General features: G+C 34.9%; 2 protein-coding genes across 2 annotated transcripts in view; one reads left to right on the top strand and one right to left on the bottom strand.

The window, feature by feature from the left end:
• Positions 1–1,329: 1,329 nt before the first annotated feature.
• LOC117100246 (lengsin-like) lies at positions 1,330–3,370 on the top strand (the record flags this gene model as incomplete). The annotated part of the gene is made up of 1 exon (XM_033239847.1): positions 1,330–3,370. A coding segment is annotated over one exon (1,296 nt), but the record flags the coding sequence as incomplete, so codon positions are not given.
• Positions 3,371–5,050: 1,680 nt separating this feature from the next.
• The window catches only part of LOC117100234 (apoptosis-inducing factor 1, mitochondrial-like), a 43,344-nt gene continuing 34,048 nt past the window's right edge, over positions 5,051–14,346 (bottom strand). Inside the window, exons 9-16 of the mRNA XM_033239835.1 lie at positions 11,610–11,654; positions 10,864–10,926; positions 10,622–10,716; positions 9,552–9,692; positions 9,127–9,269; positions 8,087–8,240; positions 6,743–6,901; positions 5,051–6,100 (exon numbers count right to left, since the gene is read on the bottom strand). Coding sequence (XP_033095726.1) covers positions 6,029–6,100; positions 6,743–6,901; positions 8,087–8,240; positions 9,127–9,269; positions 9,552–9,692; positions 10,622–10,716; positions 10,864–10,926; positions 11,610–11,654 — 872 coding nt within the window. The 3' untranslated portion in view covers positions 5,051–6,028. The remainder of the gene's footprint in view (positions 6,101–6,742; positions 6,902–8,086; positions 8,241–9,126; positions 9,270–9,551; positions 9,693–10,621; positions 10,717–10,863; positions 10,927–11,609; positions 11,655–14,346) is intronic.

Below are 14,346 nucleotides of genomic sequence, written 5' to 3'. Positions count from 1 at the left end.
AGAGTAAACCCGAGAGCATACCCTTTTTCCTGGACTCCTCCTTCTGGAAATGTCTGGATCCGCCCCTGGATGTACGAGAAGTCAACTTGAGGGTTTTGTAAAAGCCGACCATTAACTTAGAATGTATATGGCATGGTGTGGCTAGTGCTCGGTATAATTGTTTTTCAGGTCTAGGCTTGTGGATCATCAAGGGTTTTTTTTTTTATTCTTTTTTTCTTTACTTAACACTGACGAAACGCGTATACGGTATATACGGATAAATCATTACGGCTTTTTCCTTTTTTAACATATAAATAAAAATATTTTCATTTGTGTTAATGACTTTACTCAAGAAGGAAGAATCTAGAGCAGTCTGAGCTAAAAACTGGGCCAAACCGATTGATCCGTCTTTAAATTGCTTTATTTAGTAGCGGCTCCCATTTTTTGTGTATTTGTCTGTTTCTAGCAATGTTATTTCCACACGTTTCAGTTCAGTAGATCCATTTTTAAGATATTGAAATTTAATTGTATTTCTTAGATCTTGCACCTGTAAATATATCTTTTGGCAAAAAGTAAAAATATATTTTAAAAAAATAATATTTAAGTTCATATATACCAAAACACACTTCCATATAGGTTATCTTAACAGTTTATTTAAATTGTTAAACCAGTTAACACATCATTCCACAATCGAGAAATTATTTCGCAAGACGACATAAGGCGTTTTTTACGGTTTTTTTTTTTGTTTTTTTTTTCCCATTTTTTTTTTTTTTTTAGAAAATGAGCACTTATAGTCATTGGTTAATAAGGAAGGTATTATCAGAAGCATAACAGTAACTGAACAGTTTGGCGACGCCTCAGGTCTGAGATTAAACAAAGAAAAAACAAATGTTATATGGATGGGAAGACAAAAATAGTAAACTTACACCAGGTAATATTGCTTGGCCATCTGAACTGATCAAAATTCAAAAGAGTTTTGCTTTCAAAAAAATTGGAAAAATAAATTAGTTTCTTCAGAATATTAACAGCATGGGGGAAGAGAAATCTAACTGTGTTTGGTAAACCTCGAAAGAGAATATGACAATGTAAAAGTTGAAGCTGAACATAACCCAGCGGCCCGTTTCTATTATTATTATTATTTTTTTTTATTAATATTTTTTTCTAACAAATCAGTATTTTCAGCAAATGCCCATAGGAGCGCTAACACTTAAGTTTGTCGAACCCCCGACCTTAAAGTTGGGAGTCCAAGCAATTAATCGTTGCGCCAACCGCTCCACTAAATTTCAATAGAAATATGATACTAAGCCTTCACATCTATGTGCTGCATGTTTTCTTACAATGTAATTTTCTTTTGTCCGATTTGAAGCGGTAGACATGTTCGGAATTTCTCGGTCGAAGTTGATTCCGGCTCGACATTTCAAATCAAAATCAGAGAATGGCATAAATTTCTACGGTGGTTATTTAGGAGCAGATTCGTTATCAAATTTCCTAGCCGGTACCGGTTATAACGAAGAGTTGATTTTCAGTGACGCGGTCATGTTTCCTGTCTTGGATACGTTCAAAGTCATTCCTTGGTGGAAATATACTGCACGAGTCTTAATAGAGCCATTAATTGAAGGTAAAGATGTATCAGCCAGCCCTCGATTTCTTGCTAGGCAACAACTAACAGAACTCAAGAAGATGGGTTACAGTCTGCTCTCAGCTCACGAGCATGAGTTTTACGTTGTCAACAAAGACACAAAGAAACCTCTTATAAATGATTCAAATGTGCAATCAACTATCCGATTGTACGAAGGCGCTGGCTTCATTCATCAGCTTGGAGAAGATTTGCCTAAAGTAGGAATCGATATCGAATGCATGGAAACTGAAGTTGGTCCTGGTCAGTTTGAAACCACGTACAAGCCATCATTTGGAATCAAAGCCGCAGACACAGCCTTCACGTACAAAGGCGCGGTCAAAGAGATCGCCATGCAACACGGCTTAATGGCTTCCTTTATGAGCAAACCGTATCCGGACAAAAATGGATCTTCCTGCCACTTTTGCCACTCTTTGTGGGATGTGGAAGGTAACATTCCTCTTACATTTGATGGGCAGTCTCCAGACAAACTATCAAACGTTGCTAAATATTGGATAGCTGGTATTTTACATCATGCTCCAACTCTTAGCCTGTTTATGGGTCCCACCATCAACTGTAGGAAACGGTACAAACCATTTACGTACGCACCAACAAATGGAACTTGGGGTTTTGACAACCGGACATGTGCAGTTCGTGTGAAGATCAACGGTGAATGCGGTTCTTACATTGAAAATCGTATGGGGAGTGCCGGATCAAATCCGTATTTAATTCTATCAGCCACGATTGCCGCTGGAATAGATGGAATCAGACGGAAGCTTTCCCTTCCTGCCGACGTCACTGGATCCGCGTACCTGTTGCACAATGTTCCTGACAAAACACAAACAATACCAACATCCATGCAAGAGGCCGTCGAAGCATTTCTGCAGGACGTAGTCATCAGGGATGCATTTGGCGAAGACTTTGTGAAATGCTTTGTTGCCATAAAGTCTCATGAAATGCAAAAAGCAAAAGAAGCAGACGAAAATGGTGATTCTATGTGGGACTGGAATATGTATTTTAAATACATTTAAAAACATAAACTTTACTGTTTACTGCACAATAAATCTATGGATTTCCAAAGTACTGTAATTTGCAAATTGTAATCGCACCTCCTCCTCTTCCTTTTAGATACTGTCTGTTTTGGACATTTTAGATTTTGTCTGTAAGAATTGGCATATAAATTCATTCTTTGACGTAATTCAACTGTTTCGTATAATTTTTTCACATTGTTATAATTATTTGTGTTGCTTGTTTTTAGAAGTTATAAAATATAGGTGACCAACTTATTGCTATTGAGGGTGGTATATTATAGTCAAATTAAAGCAGCTCCTTTAAAATAATTATGTTTACCTGTAATTAAAGACTACCTCCAATTAAAGACCACCTCTCTGTGGTCCCAAATTAATAAATGTCTTTTATCTTGATTATTGTAATTAGAGACTAAAGCTGCTGAGGAACATGGAAACCCCGGCCGGTCCCAAATATGGTGATTAATTGGAGGAACACCTGTAAGTGGTTATAAATTAGACTTCAGTATAAAATTAACACAATATATGGTATATTACTAGAAAAAGACGATCAAAATCGTTATAATGTTATAGACTCTGTAGATAATTTAGATGGTGAATTTATTTTTAAATACTATTATTCTCTATAAACAGTCAGAATAAAATTTGAAACATTAAAAAGGCGTTTATGGCCAGACTTATAACACATCAAATTATTCAGAGCCATTAACATAAGATGAATAGTTGTGCGATAGCTGCACTAAGTCAGTGGTGGCGCCAGAGGGGGCTACAGCCCCCCCACCCCCGGTCCTGGTAGACGAGTAAATTTTGCCGGGGAATAAACAAATAAAGTAAACTATTTACTTTCATTAAACTATTTGTGTTAATTTTTCATCACAATAATAATAATAATAATGATGATAATAAATATTAATAATAATAGTTCAATGAGACTAATTAAAAATAATGGAACGGCCTTCGTTGGAATTGGATTTATGGGCTCGCGTTAATTAGTATCGCTATGGTTACAGACAGGAAAAGTGGTCTGGGTAACGCGGTGTAGTTTTTAATGCCTTCATAGACGTTAACTAGGTATTTCTACCATGTGTTTGGTAGTACATACCACGCTGTAAGTAGCTATTTTTATTTTCGGGCCCCTTCTCTTTCTTTTAGATACTGTCTGTTTTGGAAATTTTAGATTTTGTCTGTAAAAATTAGCATATTAATTCATAATTCATTCTTTGACGTAATTCAACTGTTTCGTATAATTTTTTCACATTGCTATAATTATTTGTGTTGCTTGTTTTTAGAAGTTATAAAATATAGTTGACCAACCTATAACAGCTTATTGCTATTGAGAGTGGTATATTATAGTCAAATTAAAGCAGCTCGTTTAAATACATGTCTACCTCTAATTAAAGACCCCTCCAATTAAAGACTACCTCAAATTAAAGACCACCTCTCGGTGGTCCCAAATTAATAAATGTCTTTTATCTTGATTATTGTAATTAGAGACTAAAGCTGCTGAGGAACATGGAAACCCCGGCCGGTCCCAAATGTGGTGATTAATTGGAGGTACACCTGTAAGTGGTTATAAATTAGACTTCAGTATAAAATTAACACAATATATGGTATATTAGTAGAAAAAGACGATCAAAATCGTTATAATGTTATAGACTCTGTAGATAATTTAGATGGTGATAGAATTTTTTTTTAAATACTATTATTCTCTATAAACGGTCAGAATAAAATTTGAAACATTAAAAAAGCGTTTATGGCCGGACTTATAACACATCAAATTATTCAGAGCCATTAACATAAGATGAATAGTTGTGCGATAGCTGCACTAAGTCAGTGGTGGCGCCAGAGGGGGCTACCGCCCCCCCACCCCCGGTCATGGAAGACGAGTAAATTTTGCCGGGGAATAAACAAATAAAGTAAACTATTTACTTTCAATTAACTATTTGTGTTAATATTTCATCACAATAATAATAATAATAATAATGATGATAATAAATATTAATAATAATAGTTCAATGAGACTAATTAAAAATAATTTGCGTTCTGTTATGACAAATGCTCGTTTGGATAGCCTCATGATGCTTGGAAAACATCGTGAGGGGAAACAACCTCGACCTTGACAGCGTGGTTGACAGCAGATTTCATGCAAAATTTCCAAAATGTAGAATTTCACTTTCAAGAATGAGGATTTGAAAATAAATTAGATGGGTACATTGCATACTCTCTGTTTCTTGTTATTTCCATGCCTGTCAAATAAGTAATGAAAATTCGCCATAATTCGTTAAATATCCGTCGACTCCAGCCAAGTGAGACTCGATTCGCTCCACTAGCCCCCCACCCCGTCGGGGCCTTTAGCCCCTCCGTCGGGCAGGTCTTGGCACCCACCATCACTGCACTATATAAAATAACAAAGTCAAACAACTTTAACTCATCATCACACAATATTTAATTGTTCTTTTCTCACAAACTCTCTTAAAATATAACTTCTGATAATGTAATTTAAATTTATTTCGAAACAATTAAGATGTTGTACAAGAAATTTAAATAGAATAGAATCTTATTATATTAATTGAATTGTGTATCATGAAGTAGTACATTGCAAATCATGCATTCCTTCATAATTGAGCTGAATACAAAATATATTTTGGAAATGGTGGGACACAAATATATTTGATTGCATTGATCCAACTCCCAAATGTCATTTATTAGAATTCATTTTTCCGGATTGCTATCCTGGTCAATCCGGAAGTGTAAAGTTGACATTACGAGCGTGAGTTGACATTATGTCACATTTGTGATGTGTGAAATGACGTGATTTACTACTACCCGTAAACTCGTGCATTGGCAGTAGACACGCGCTCCCACTGGAAGCCTATTTTTAATACAATTGTACTGACATATACAATAGCATTGTTTAAATGAGACATCAGCAAAACAAGTCACTCCCTTATTACATAATATTAAAAACTCCGAAAAAGAGTCTTTAAAAACAAAAATTGAAATAAAAGAGAAGCACAAATTAATACAGTAATGGACAAATCTATGATTTTGAATTGTATGTAGTTGTTATAAAGATGTATTTCAGTAAAGTATTACTTTGTTGACTTGATATGTACTGGAACCATGAGCCCATATTAAATATTAATAGCGCTGAGAAAAAAGGCTTTTGATGCACTCAATTCACCCGCGACAGAGCAGAGGCTCATGAAATTTAATGTCGAAACATGCAAAAAACCGAATATGGGACCCTTAAAGATATGAAATCATGTAGAACTGCAAATTATATAGGAAAAATACATAAGACCTGATAAATATAATTGTTTTAACCAGAAATGCAACAAAAACTAAAAGTAAATTGGCACGCATAATTAACTATTTAATAACAACATCAGTGATTGCATAACATCTAATCCTTATGGAGGTCGAAAAGCTTGGCTAATTCATTTAAGTCATCATACTCCTTTTCTTCCTTGATAATCTGAAAAAGAAAAACCCAAAGGAACGATGTAAATAAAAAATAATTAAATTCTTTCTGAGCCACTAAAGCCCATATTGCTGGAGCTTCTTATCCCCAGTTTAAAGTTGTAAATAAACTACTACCATATTTGAATCCACTACAAAATTAAAATTATATTGAAACGCAAGGTTAAAGTCAATGGTCCTATTGTTTACATTTATTTCAGATGCAAACAGCGTCTTCATAACTCCCGGTCCTCGTGTAGGATCGATTCGATCATCCTTCTTTCTTACTTTATAAATAGCTATTTTATGACGAGTCCCTGCATGTGCTGTAGCTGTGCTAGGCCCATATGTGCACATTAATATCTTCTTACCCTGGTGTCGTTTGCCCACGCAGGCAGAAGGATGATAAGACAGATAATGATGCTAGAATTAAAATTTTGAGACACACTACCAGAAGTAGAGTGAATAAGTCTACGGCTAATGCAAAAGAATTTGTAGGTCAGTTTTACCAGCACAACAACTTGATCTAAAAACAAGCCTGTAACAAAACGAAGTAGGCCTGCTTTCTTTTTCCAAACAACCTGTAGTTAGTGCTAAAATGTTGACCCAATACAACTGCTTCCACCCATTAAAAGAGTAAATGCAAAGCAATACTAACCTTACGAGCCAGAGGCATTTTATTGAATACATTCCATAATACTAGGCCAACAACTGTCTTATTCTTCACATAAAATACTACACCTTTGCCATAGTCTTCTTCATAATTAGGGGCAGAGAGCTTAGGTTTAACCACCTCACTAGATTTAATGTCTGCAACCTAAAATTAAATTACAGATTGCAAGTTATTAACCATCAACTTCCAGGTGAATGAGTGAAGAAGCAAATCAGAGAAGAGTGAATCAGTGGAGAATTAAGGGTCAGAGTTGCTAAATATAGGACGGTGTGAGTGTAGACACTAGTGTACAAGTGAGTATATGCAAATGAGTGGATGTGCATGCATGGATGAATATGAGTGGAGGAGTGAGTATCTACAGTTGGAGGGAGTGAATGGGGAGGCTGAAAACATCAGAATAAAAGGTGAATAAAACTATGAAGAATTCAATGAGTGAAAGTAAGTTCAAATTCAATCAATCAATCAATCAAGTGAAGGAGTAAAAAGAAATAAGTGAGTATATTGAATGATGGATTGAACAGGTAGAAAATTGAAAGTCTTATTCATGACTTTCTCACTAGTTCCACTGTAGAATAATACAATAACATTTTATGTACCTAAATACATACTGTATTACACATATATATTCAAAATAAAAGTGAATGAGGGAGTGATTAATTCAGGGGCCCCTGGAAGAAGTCGATTAAGGGAGCAGGGTCAGTGCCAGTAGGGGTGGGGGCATGGAGGGTCCTTCACAGTTGTAGGGTCTATAGGACCTCAGCCCCCACCATGTTTTTGGCTGCGGTAAAAGAAAATTTAAGATAATGGCACCTCTAGATGACCAGAAATGGCAATATCCGACTAAAATTTGAATATGATTTTCTTTTTCTCTCACTTTAAATAAAAAAATTTGAACAAATTTGGGGGAGGGGACTTCCCTCTTGAATTCACCACTCATCTGGTTAATGTGATTTCATAACATTTAATTTTTTTGGCTGCACATTGTGATACACATTGGCAATGACTTCTGTGAGACAATTGATAATAAAGCAGTGAAACGTGCAAATAATTTGAATTTGCGGGATATAGGTTATTTTCCAGGAGACTCTTGCTTGCTTGTGGGAATCTGTCCAATTTCCGGGAGACTCCTATAGTTCCAGAAGACCCCTGTGAATTGAGTGAGTGGAACTGCTTCGAAAAAAAAATTATCTGTACCAAAGTACTTATTACTATCCACATACTGTATTATAATTTTTTTTATTGATAAAAACAAAACACATTGACACAAGTGTACAATCAACTGAATTATTAGGAAGGAGAAAATTAAAGTGCACTTAATGAATTTCTTACCTGTTCAGTCTCTGACCTAATACCCTCTCCGGTCTCCTCCACTACTGCCTTAGGGGTGTCTTTATCTGTGGCTTTGGCAAAAACTCCAACTGTTGGTAAACTAGAATCCACAATTCCAATAGCCTCGTACCCTACATCTGGGCCAAGGTCACTCCTATTGAAAACAATGAAATAAATCATATTCAATATTTTAATCACTTTAGCTTAGTTAATACAAATAATAAAAATAATAATAATTATTATTATTAAACTATTTACATAGCGCACATTGCTATAAACTGTCTCGCCAATTAACATCAATTATGTAATTGTTCAATCAGTTAAACAGGAGGCCGCCACTGTGTGTGCGATGAATCGTGGAGATTTTTATGTTTGTCGTTGGTGCCTGGTTGAGTTCCCATTGCTGCTTTTATTGTATCGGGTGGAACGCTGAAACGCAAGTTTACAATAGCGCATCATCTTTCTGCAGTCAATATAGCCCAAGTGCACATAAAAAAAAAGTGCTACAACCTTTGGAAAAGAGTAGGTGATTGTCTCTCAGTGTGCCCAATATAGAGTGCAAAAGGACCCTCCTGGATTTCCATGGGTAATCCTTGGTAATGGTCTCTATGAAATCAACAGACTACAGCAGAGGAACCATCACCAATGCATTGTTTTCTTGCAATTTGAGACACCTGGCAAGTAGCCGTTTGTCAGATTTACGCCAGGTACTCTCTGCACCTGATGCTCGTCGGCCGACACGATTCTATGGAGAACGCTACACCATGATACGCGCGAAACGGATTGTTTTTATGACGACCCGTTTAGACTGCTACTGACATTGAGCAGACGTTGTCGTGTCCTCTTATGCTAACAGGATTAACAGGTGGAGTTACATTCGTTGGCCGATCGTTGTCCGACGCAGTTAGTGCCCGGCCTAAGGTTCACAGATGCTCAAATTATGTCATCATCTAGCTGGCCTATTCTATGAACGAAAAGAAACAAACAAAAACCGAAATGTGGTGTTTCATATCAAATCCAATCAATTTACGAGCGCTCACCAGAACATAGATTGATGCCAGTAGGCCTTGTTGGCCCCAGTCATGTTCTCGCCAGCGAGTCTACCGCTGACCACAGCATGGTCATGGTGCTCAACCCTCCTTCTGCCTAGCTTAATGTCATAAAAACAGGCAGCATCACCAGCCTAGAAAAAAAAAAAAATTTATTAAAATGTTTTATTAATCAGGGATGTAGTTATGGCAGGTGACTATCAAGTCAACAAAAATTACTTTAAATATCACTTTGTTTTGCAAGCTAGCACAACTCACTTAATTATTGAGTCCCCCACTTCACCTTTGTCTCCCCCCCCCCCACCATCAGTCCCTGCATTCCCATTTCAAGACACCTAGCTGTCCAGTTGAGGTTATTTGCAACGGTCTTCCTGGTCACATTTTAGCTTATTAAGACATAGTTATAGGATACTCACAGCCCATACGTTGCTTCTTGCCTCAAGTTCCGCATTGACGCGGTAACCACCGTGAACATCGTCAATCTCTAGGCCTGCTGACTTTGAAAGATCTACGTTTGGCTCTAAACCGACAGCAACAACCACATGGTCAGTAGAAACCTAAACAAAATTAGGAATTAGCACGATAAGGGCATTATGGCTCAGAAATTTTTACATTAGGCTCTGTAATGTAATGTAATGTAGTGGGATTTACTATAGCGCATTACACCGAAGTCTCAATGCGCTAATATAAATTAATAAAAAAGGATAAGAAAATCCAACTAAAGATTCTATGCTAACGAACTAAGGAAAGGAAGCAAAATGAAAGGACTATAGCAGAAGAACCGCACATCATCGCACCGTTCTCCCGCTATTTAAGACCATGTCAATGTTCTCAAATTTTTTGGGATAAAAACTATCAAATTATATAGCCTACATGAGTATGCCCGTATATAATCATGCTATACCTATATATGGTGATAATGTCATGTCATTATGACCATATTAAGGCATGTTGCATATTTTACTCATATATAATTTGACAGTCAGCAAAGGGCTTTACAGTGTTCCAGTTCTGGGGCAAAAATAAATTTTAGATTTTTTCAAACATAAAATAAATATTATTTTTCATTTTGCAAAATGGCTTGACCAAAAGCATCAAAGCGGAAGAGAAAATAGAAATAAAATGGTATTGATAAACAAAAAAATGTCAGTGTGTAGACCTTTGCTCGAGATGCTATCATATAAAGAATGTGACATTGTAATGTAAATTTAATTATAGGATTAATACATGCTTTACAAATATATCTATTTGTAAGGAAAACAGTTTATTTTTGGAAAATTTTATGGCAGCGGTATATGAAATAAAAATATAAATACATTTTTTTTTTCTGAAACTTCTAACTTTTTAGAGCAGAAGTTTGGTATCAGGCCAAAAATTGTATTTACATTTGAGATCATCATTGCTTGAGATCGAGTAGGGGCTCAAGGTAAGATAAGTCTCCCTTGTCTATAGCTTCATACCTCAACCTGTTCATTGACTTGTTTACCTTTTGTCCATTGCTGAGTTTCAAAACGACTTGTTCAGTGGCTTGATCAAATGCAGCAGATTTTAAAAAGGCGTCAGGAATCACATCAACACCCTCTGACAAAGATTAAAAGATAACAACTACAACTTTAATAAGCAGATATTAATAATAATGATGAAGGAATGTTTTTTTTAATTTTTTTTTTGCTGAAATCTATACTAACTATTACTAAAACTATTTTGAACATGATTCCAGTGACTTACCTTTAGTTACTTTGTTAGTCGTCCAATTACTAAGATATTCAGGTAAAACTCTTCCCATATTACCTTAAGAAAACAAATAATTGATAGAGTTTTACAGTCACAAGTTTAAAGTTATAAATGTTTAAGGCGATACCTTCCTATTCAATCCAAGTTAAATAACATGAAATTCACATAACCATTAATAAATCTTTGGGGAAAAAAATGTAGGTAGAGAAAACTTGGTGAAAATAATGTTTGCTAATATGACTGATGATTCTTGAAACCATATTTTTTAAAATAATTCCAATAATTAAAAGAAAGTTACTTAAAAACTAATCAATTCATTTCAGAGTAACATTTATGAAGTTCCCTTGTATTATTTAATATTTTTTTAGAGATACTGTAATATAGAACTTTATTTATGTTTGTGTGACATGCAGTACTGTAGGAATACACAAAAACACAAGGAAAAACCATGGACCTGAAAAAACTAAGAAAGGCAAGAATGCAAACACCAACAAGAAAATGGTAGATTCAAAAAAAAAAAAAAAAAAAGATTACATCATGTTTTTATAAAAAAATAACATTGGGTAATTAATTTTGGAACATATGTCCCTGACTCTATCTTTGCTGGTTCCTTTTATCAGACTACTTTATTCAGACAGTATTATACTTTCTATTGACATTCATTGGCTCTAATGTGCCTTAAAGTATATTAAAAACAATTAATAAATAGAATGCAACAGGTGAAGTTTTATAATACATACCAGACTCAGGGAAGAACTGTACCACTTTCAAACCAGAGTCCTTTCCTAAACAATAAAGAAAATATAAACTTTAATCAAAAAGCAGGTAGACCACAGAAAATAAACTGAAAACATTACTAAAATTCTTATAACAATAATTATAATAATCATGAAAACTTTTAAAGCGCCGGTATCCATTTAAAGAAAACGCTCATGGCATCCCTCCACAAGAAGTAAAAAAATATGACAGACAAAAGAACATTGGTGTTTAAGAACCAGAAAAATTTTAATTACATGAGCCGTACTTGGGTCAGCGTCACTCTCTTTATGTAGCCATGTATGGGGTCCACTCTAGTTTCGACAAACTGAACATTACTTTATTTCTTATAACAATATAATGTAGTAAGTCAAAGGAACCATGGGGTGCACTATAGTTTTGACATATTAGAGCAGGCTACTTATTCTTTGGCTATTTTTCCATGGCGTTTTCCAGGGAAACATACACAAGTGACAGAATATCAGGAAAATAGCCAGGAAAGAGTAGCATACACCTATCACACAGTATGAGGTGCACTCCCGCGAATGGTTGTTGGCACCAGCATTGATTTTTCAAACGTTAAAAAGTATAAAAAAAAATCAACAGTCCCTTATACTGTCTAGATAATTTAGGTTGAGCACACTCATCCTAATACCTATACAAAATTAAAACATCCTGAACTCCTTTTGTAAGAGTAGGAACCTAGTAGTATACTGCAAAACCTCGAATTGAAGCTGAGTGGGCTTAATCTCGGGATGAAGCCCATCTCGAATTGAAGCCGCTCTCTTTAGATTGCAAACTTAGCATCAAAAAGAAGCCCATGGGCTTCTTTTCAAGATAGCAGGTTTCTTTTCAAGATAGTACAGTACATACACGTCAGTACATGAATTCCAGAAAACAAAATAAATTAAATACAAGCTTGGTATGCTACATAGATGCTGTGTGTCAGATTCAGATAAGCCTACAATTATTTTCTTCTTTTTCTACAAGAGCTATTTTAAATCATATATTATACAAATACAAGACTTCCATTCGTAGTATCTGTAGGTACAGTATGTCAGAATCATCCGAGACTATCACAATAGTCCTGCTAAATTGGAACTAGAAATATATAATATTCTGGGTCAATTCCCGTTTTTAAACTCTACATTGTATAATATTAATAAATGACATAATTTTATTACTTCCAACACAGAAAGGCAAGCTAAGGAGGAACAAGGTTCCAATGGTGCAGAATCACAGGGGGAAGGGGGACAAGTTCGCCCAGATATGTTAAGGGGAGGTTGGATTGCAATGTATTCATATAAGTCGAGAAGATCTCTCAACATTCTGCATACTGAAATCACCCAGGTTTTAACAAAAGAACTATGTACAGCTAGAGAACATAATGATAATATCTACTATAAGAAGGTCTTTTCCAGCCATCTAGAGGTACTATTTCCTCAAATATTTTATGAGAGCAGCTTAGCTCAGTCAGCTAAACAGGTAGTAGACACTGTGTGTGAGCTGAACTCCAGGCCCGGGATTTATCAATCTCAGCTTAGCAAATGTCTTAAGTCCAAAAAGATTAGAAGTATCCAAAGCTGATTTATTTATATATTTATTTTTTAACATTTATTCAATTAACATTTATTCAATTAATTAATAAATACATCAAGTGATAAATAAAGTGGACAACATTAAAATTAATTAATTAGGATAAAAAATAGAAGCAAAGCTTGTCTCAATTTGACCCCGACAAAACAAAAAGTGAAAACTAATAATAAACGCATATCAGGTAGACCTACATTTTATATACAAATATACATATATACATATACATATACATACACATATACATACACACACGTACATACATACATACATACACATACACACACTTACATACACACACATACACCCCCATACATTCATGTAAATACACACACACGAACACACATATACATACACACATACACACATGCACACACACACACACAAATCAACATATACACACTTATGCACACATATATGTATATACATACAATATAAATCATCAAAGGTACATATGCAGTGTTTAGATAAGGACATGATGGAACATCGTAGGCTACCCTGAAGCTATTTAACAAATGTACATGTATATATGTTTGAATATCATACATATATACATATACATACACATACACATACACATACATATATAAAATGAAATAAAATATTTAAATAAAGTTAAGATTGGTACATTTCTAAATAATATTTCTTCATCTGCTTTCTAAAAGTGTGGGTACTATGGCAATTTTTGAACTTAACATGAGTATCATTCCATAATTTCGGTCCGTATACAGAAATAAAAAATTGGCTTTTGGTTAGTCTTACAAAAGGAACGTAAAGTGAGTTTAAATTTTTTAAGCAATAACTGTGTATAGGTTTATAATCATGAAATAAAGCTAATATAGAGGTTGGGAGTTGGCCTTTTATGTATTGAAACATAAAACACGCAACTTGTAGTTTGTTTAGATCCATAATTTTTAATATATTTAGTTTTTTAAACAGAGATTCCGAAGGCGATGCAAATGAAGCTAAATCAATTATTCTGACAACACGTTTTTGTAGCTTAAGTAATCTATCCAGGTTCGAAGAATAGTCACAGGCCCATATTAAGTTATAATATTGCAAATAAGGGAGAATAAGAGTATTGTATAAAGTAATTAAAGTGTTGCGTGGGAAGAATAACTTGAGCCT

Source organism: Anneissia japonica, unplaced genomic scaffold (genome assembly GCF_011630105.1).
Source record: "Anneissia japonica isolate Jap-2015-1 unplaced genomic scaffold, ASM1163010v1 scaffold6788_len1366326_cov149, whole genome shotgun sequence".
Lineage (NCBI taxonomy): Eukaryota > Metazoa > Echinodermata > Crinoidea > Comatulida > Comatulidae > Anneissia > Anneissia japonica.
This window is presented reverse-complemented; position numbering and strand designations above follow the sequence as displayed.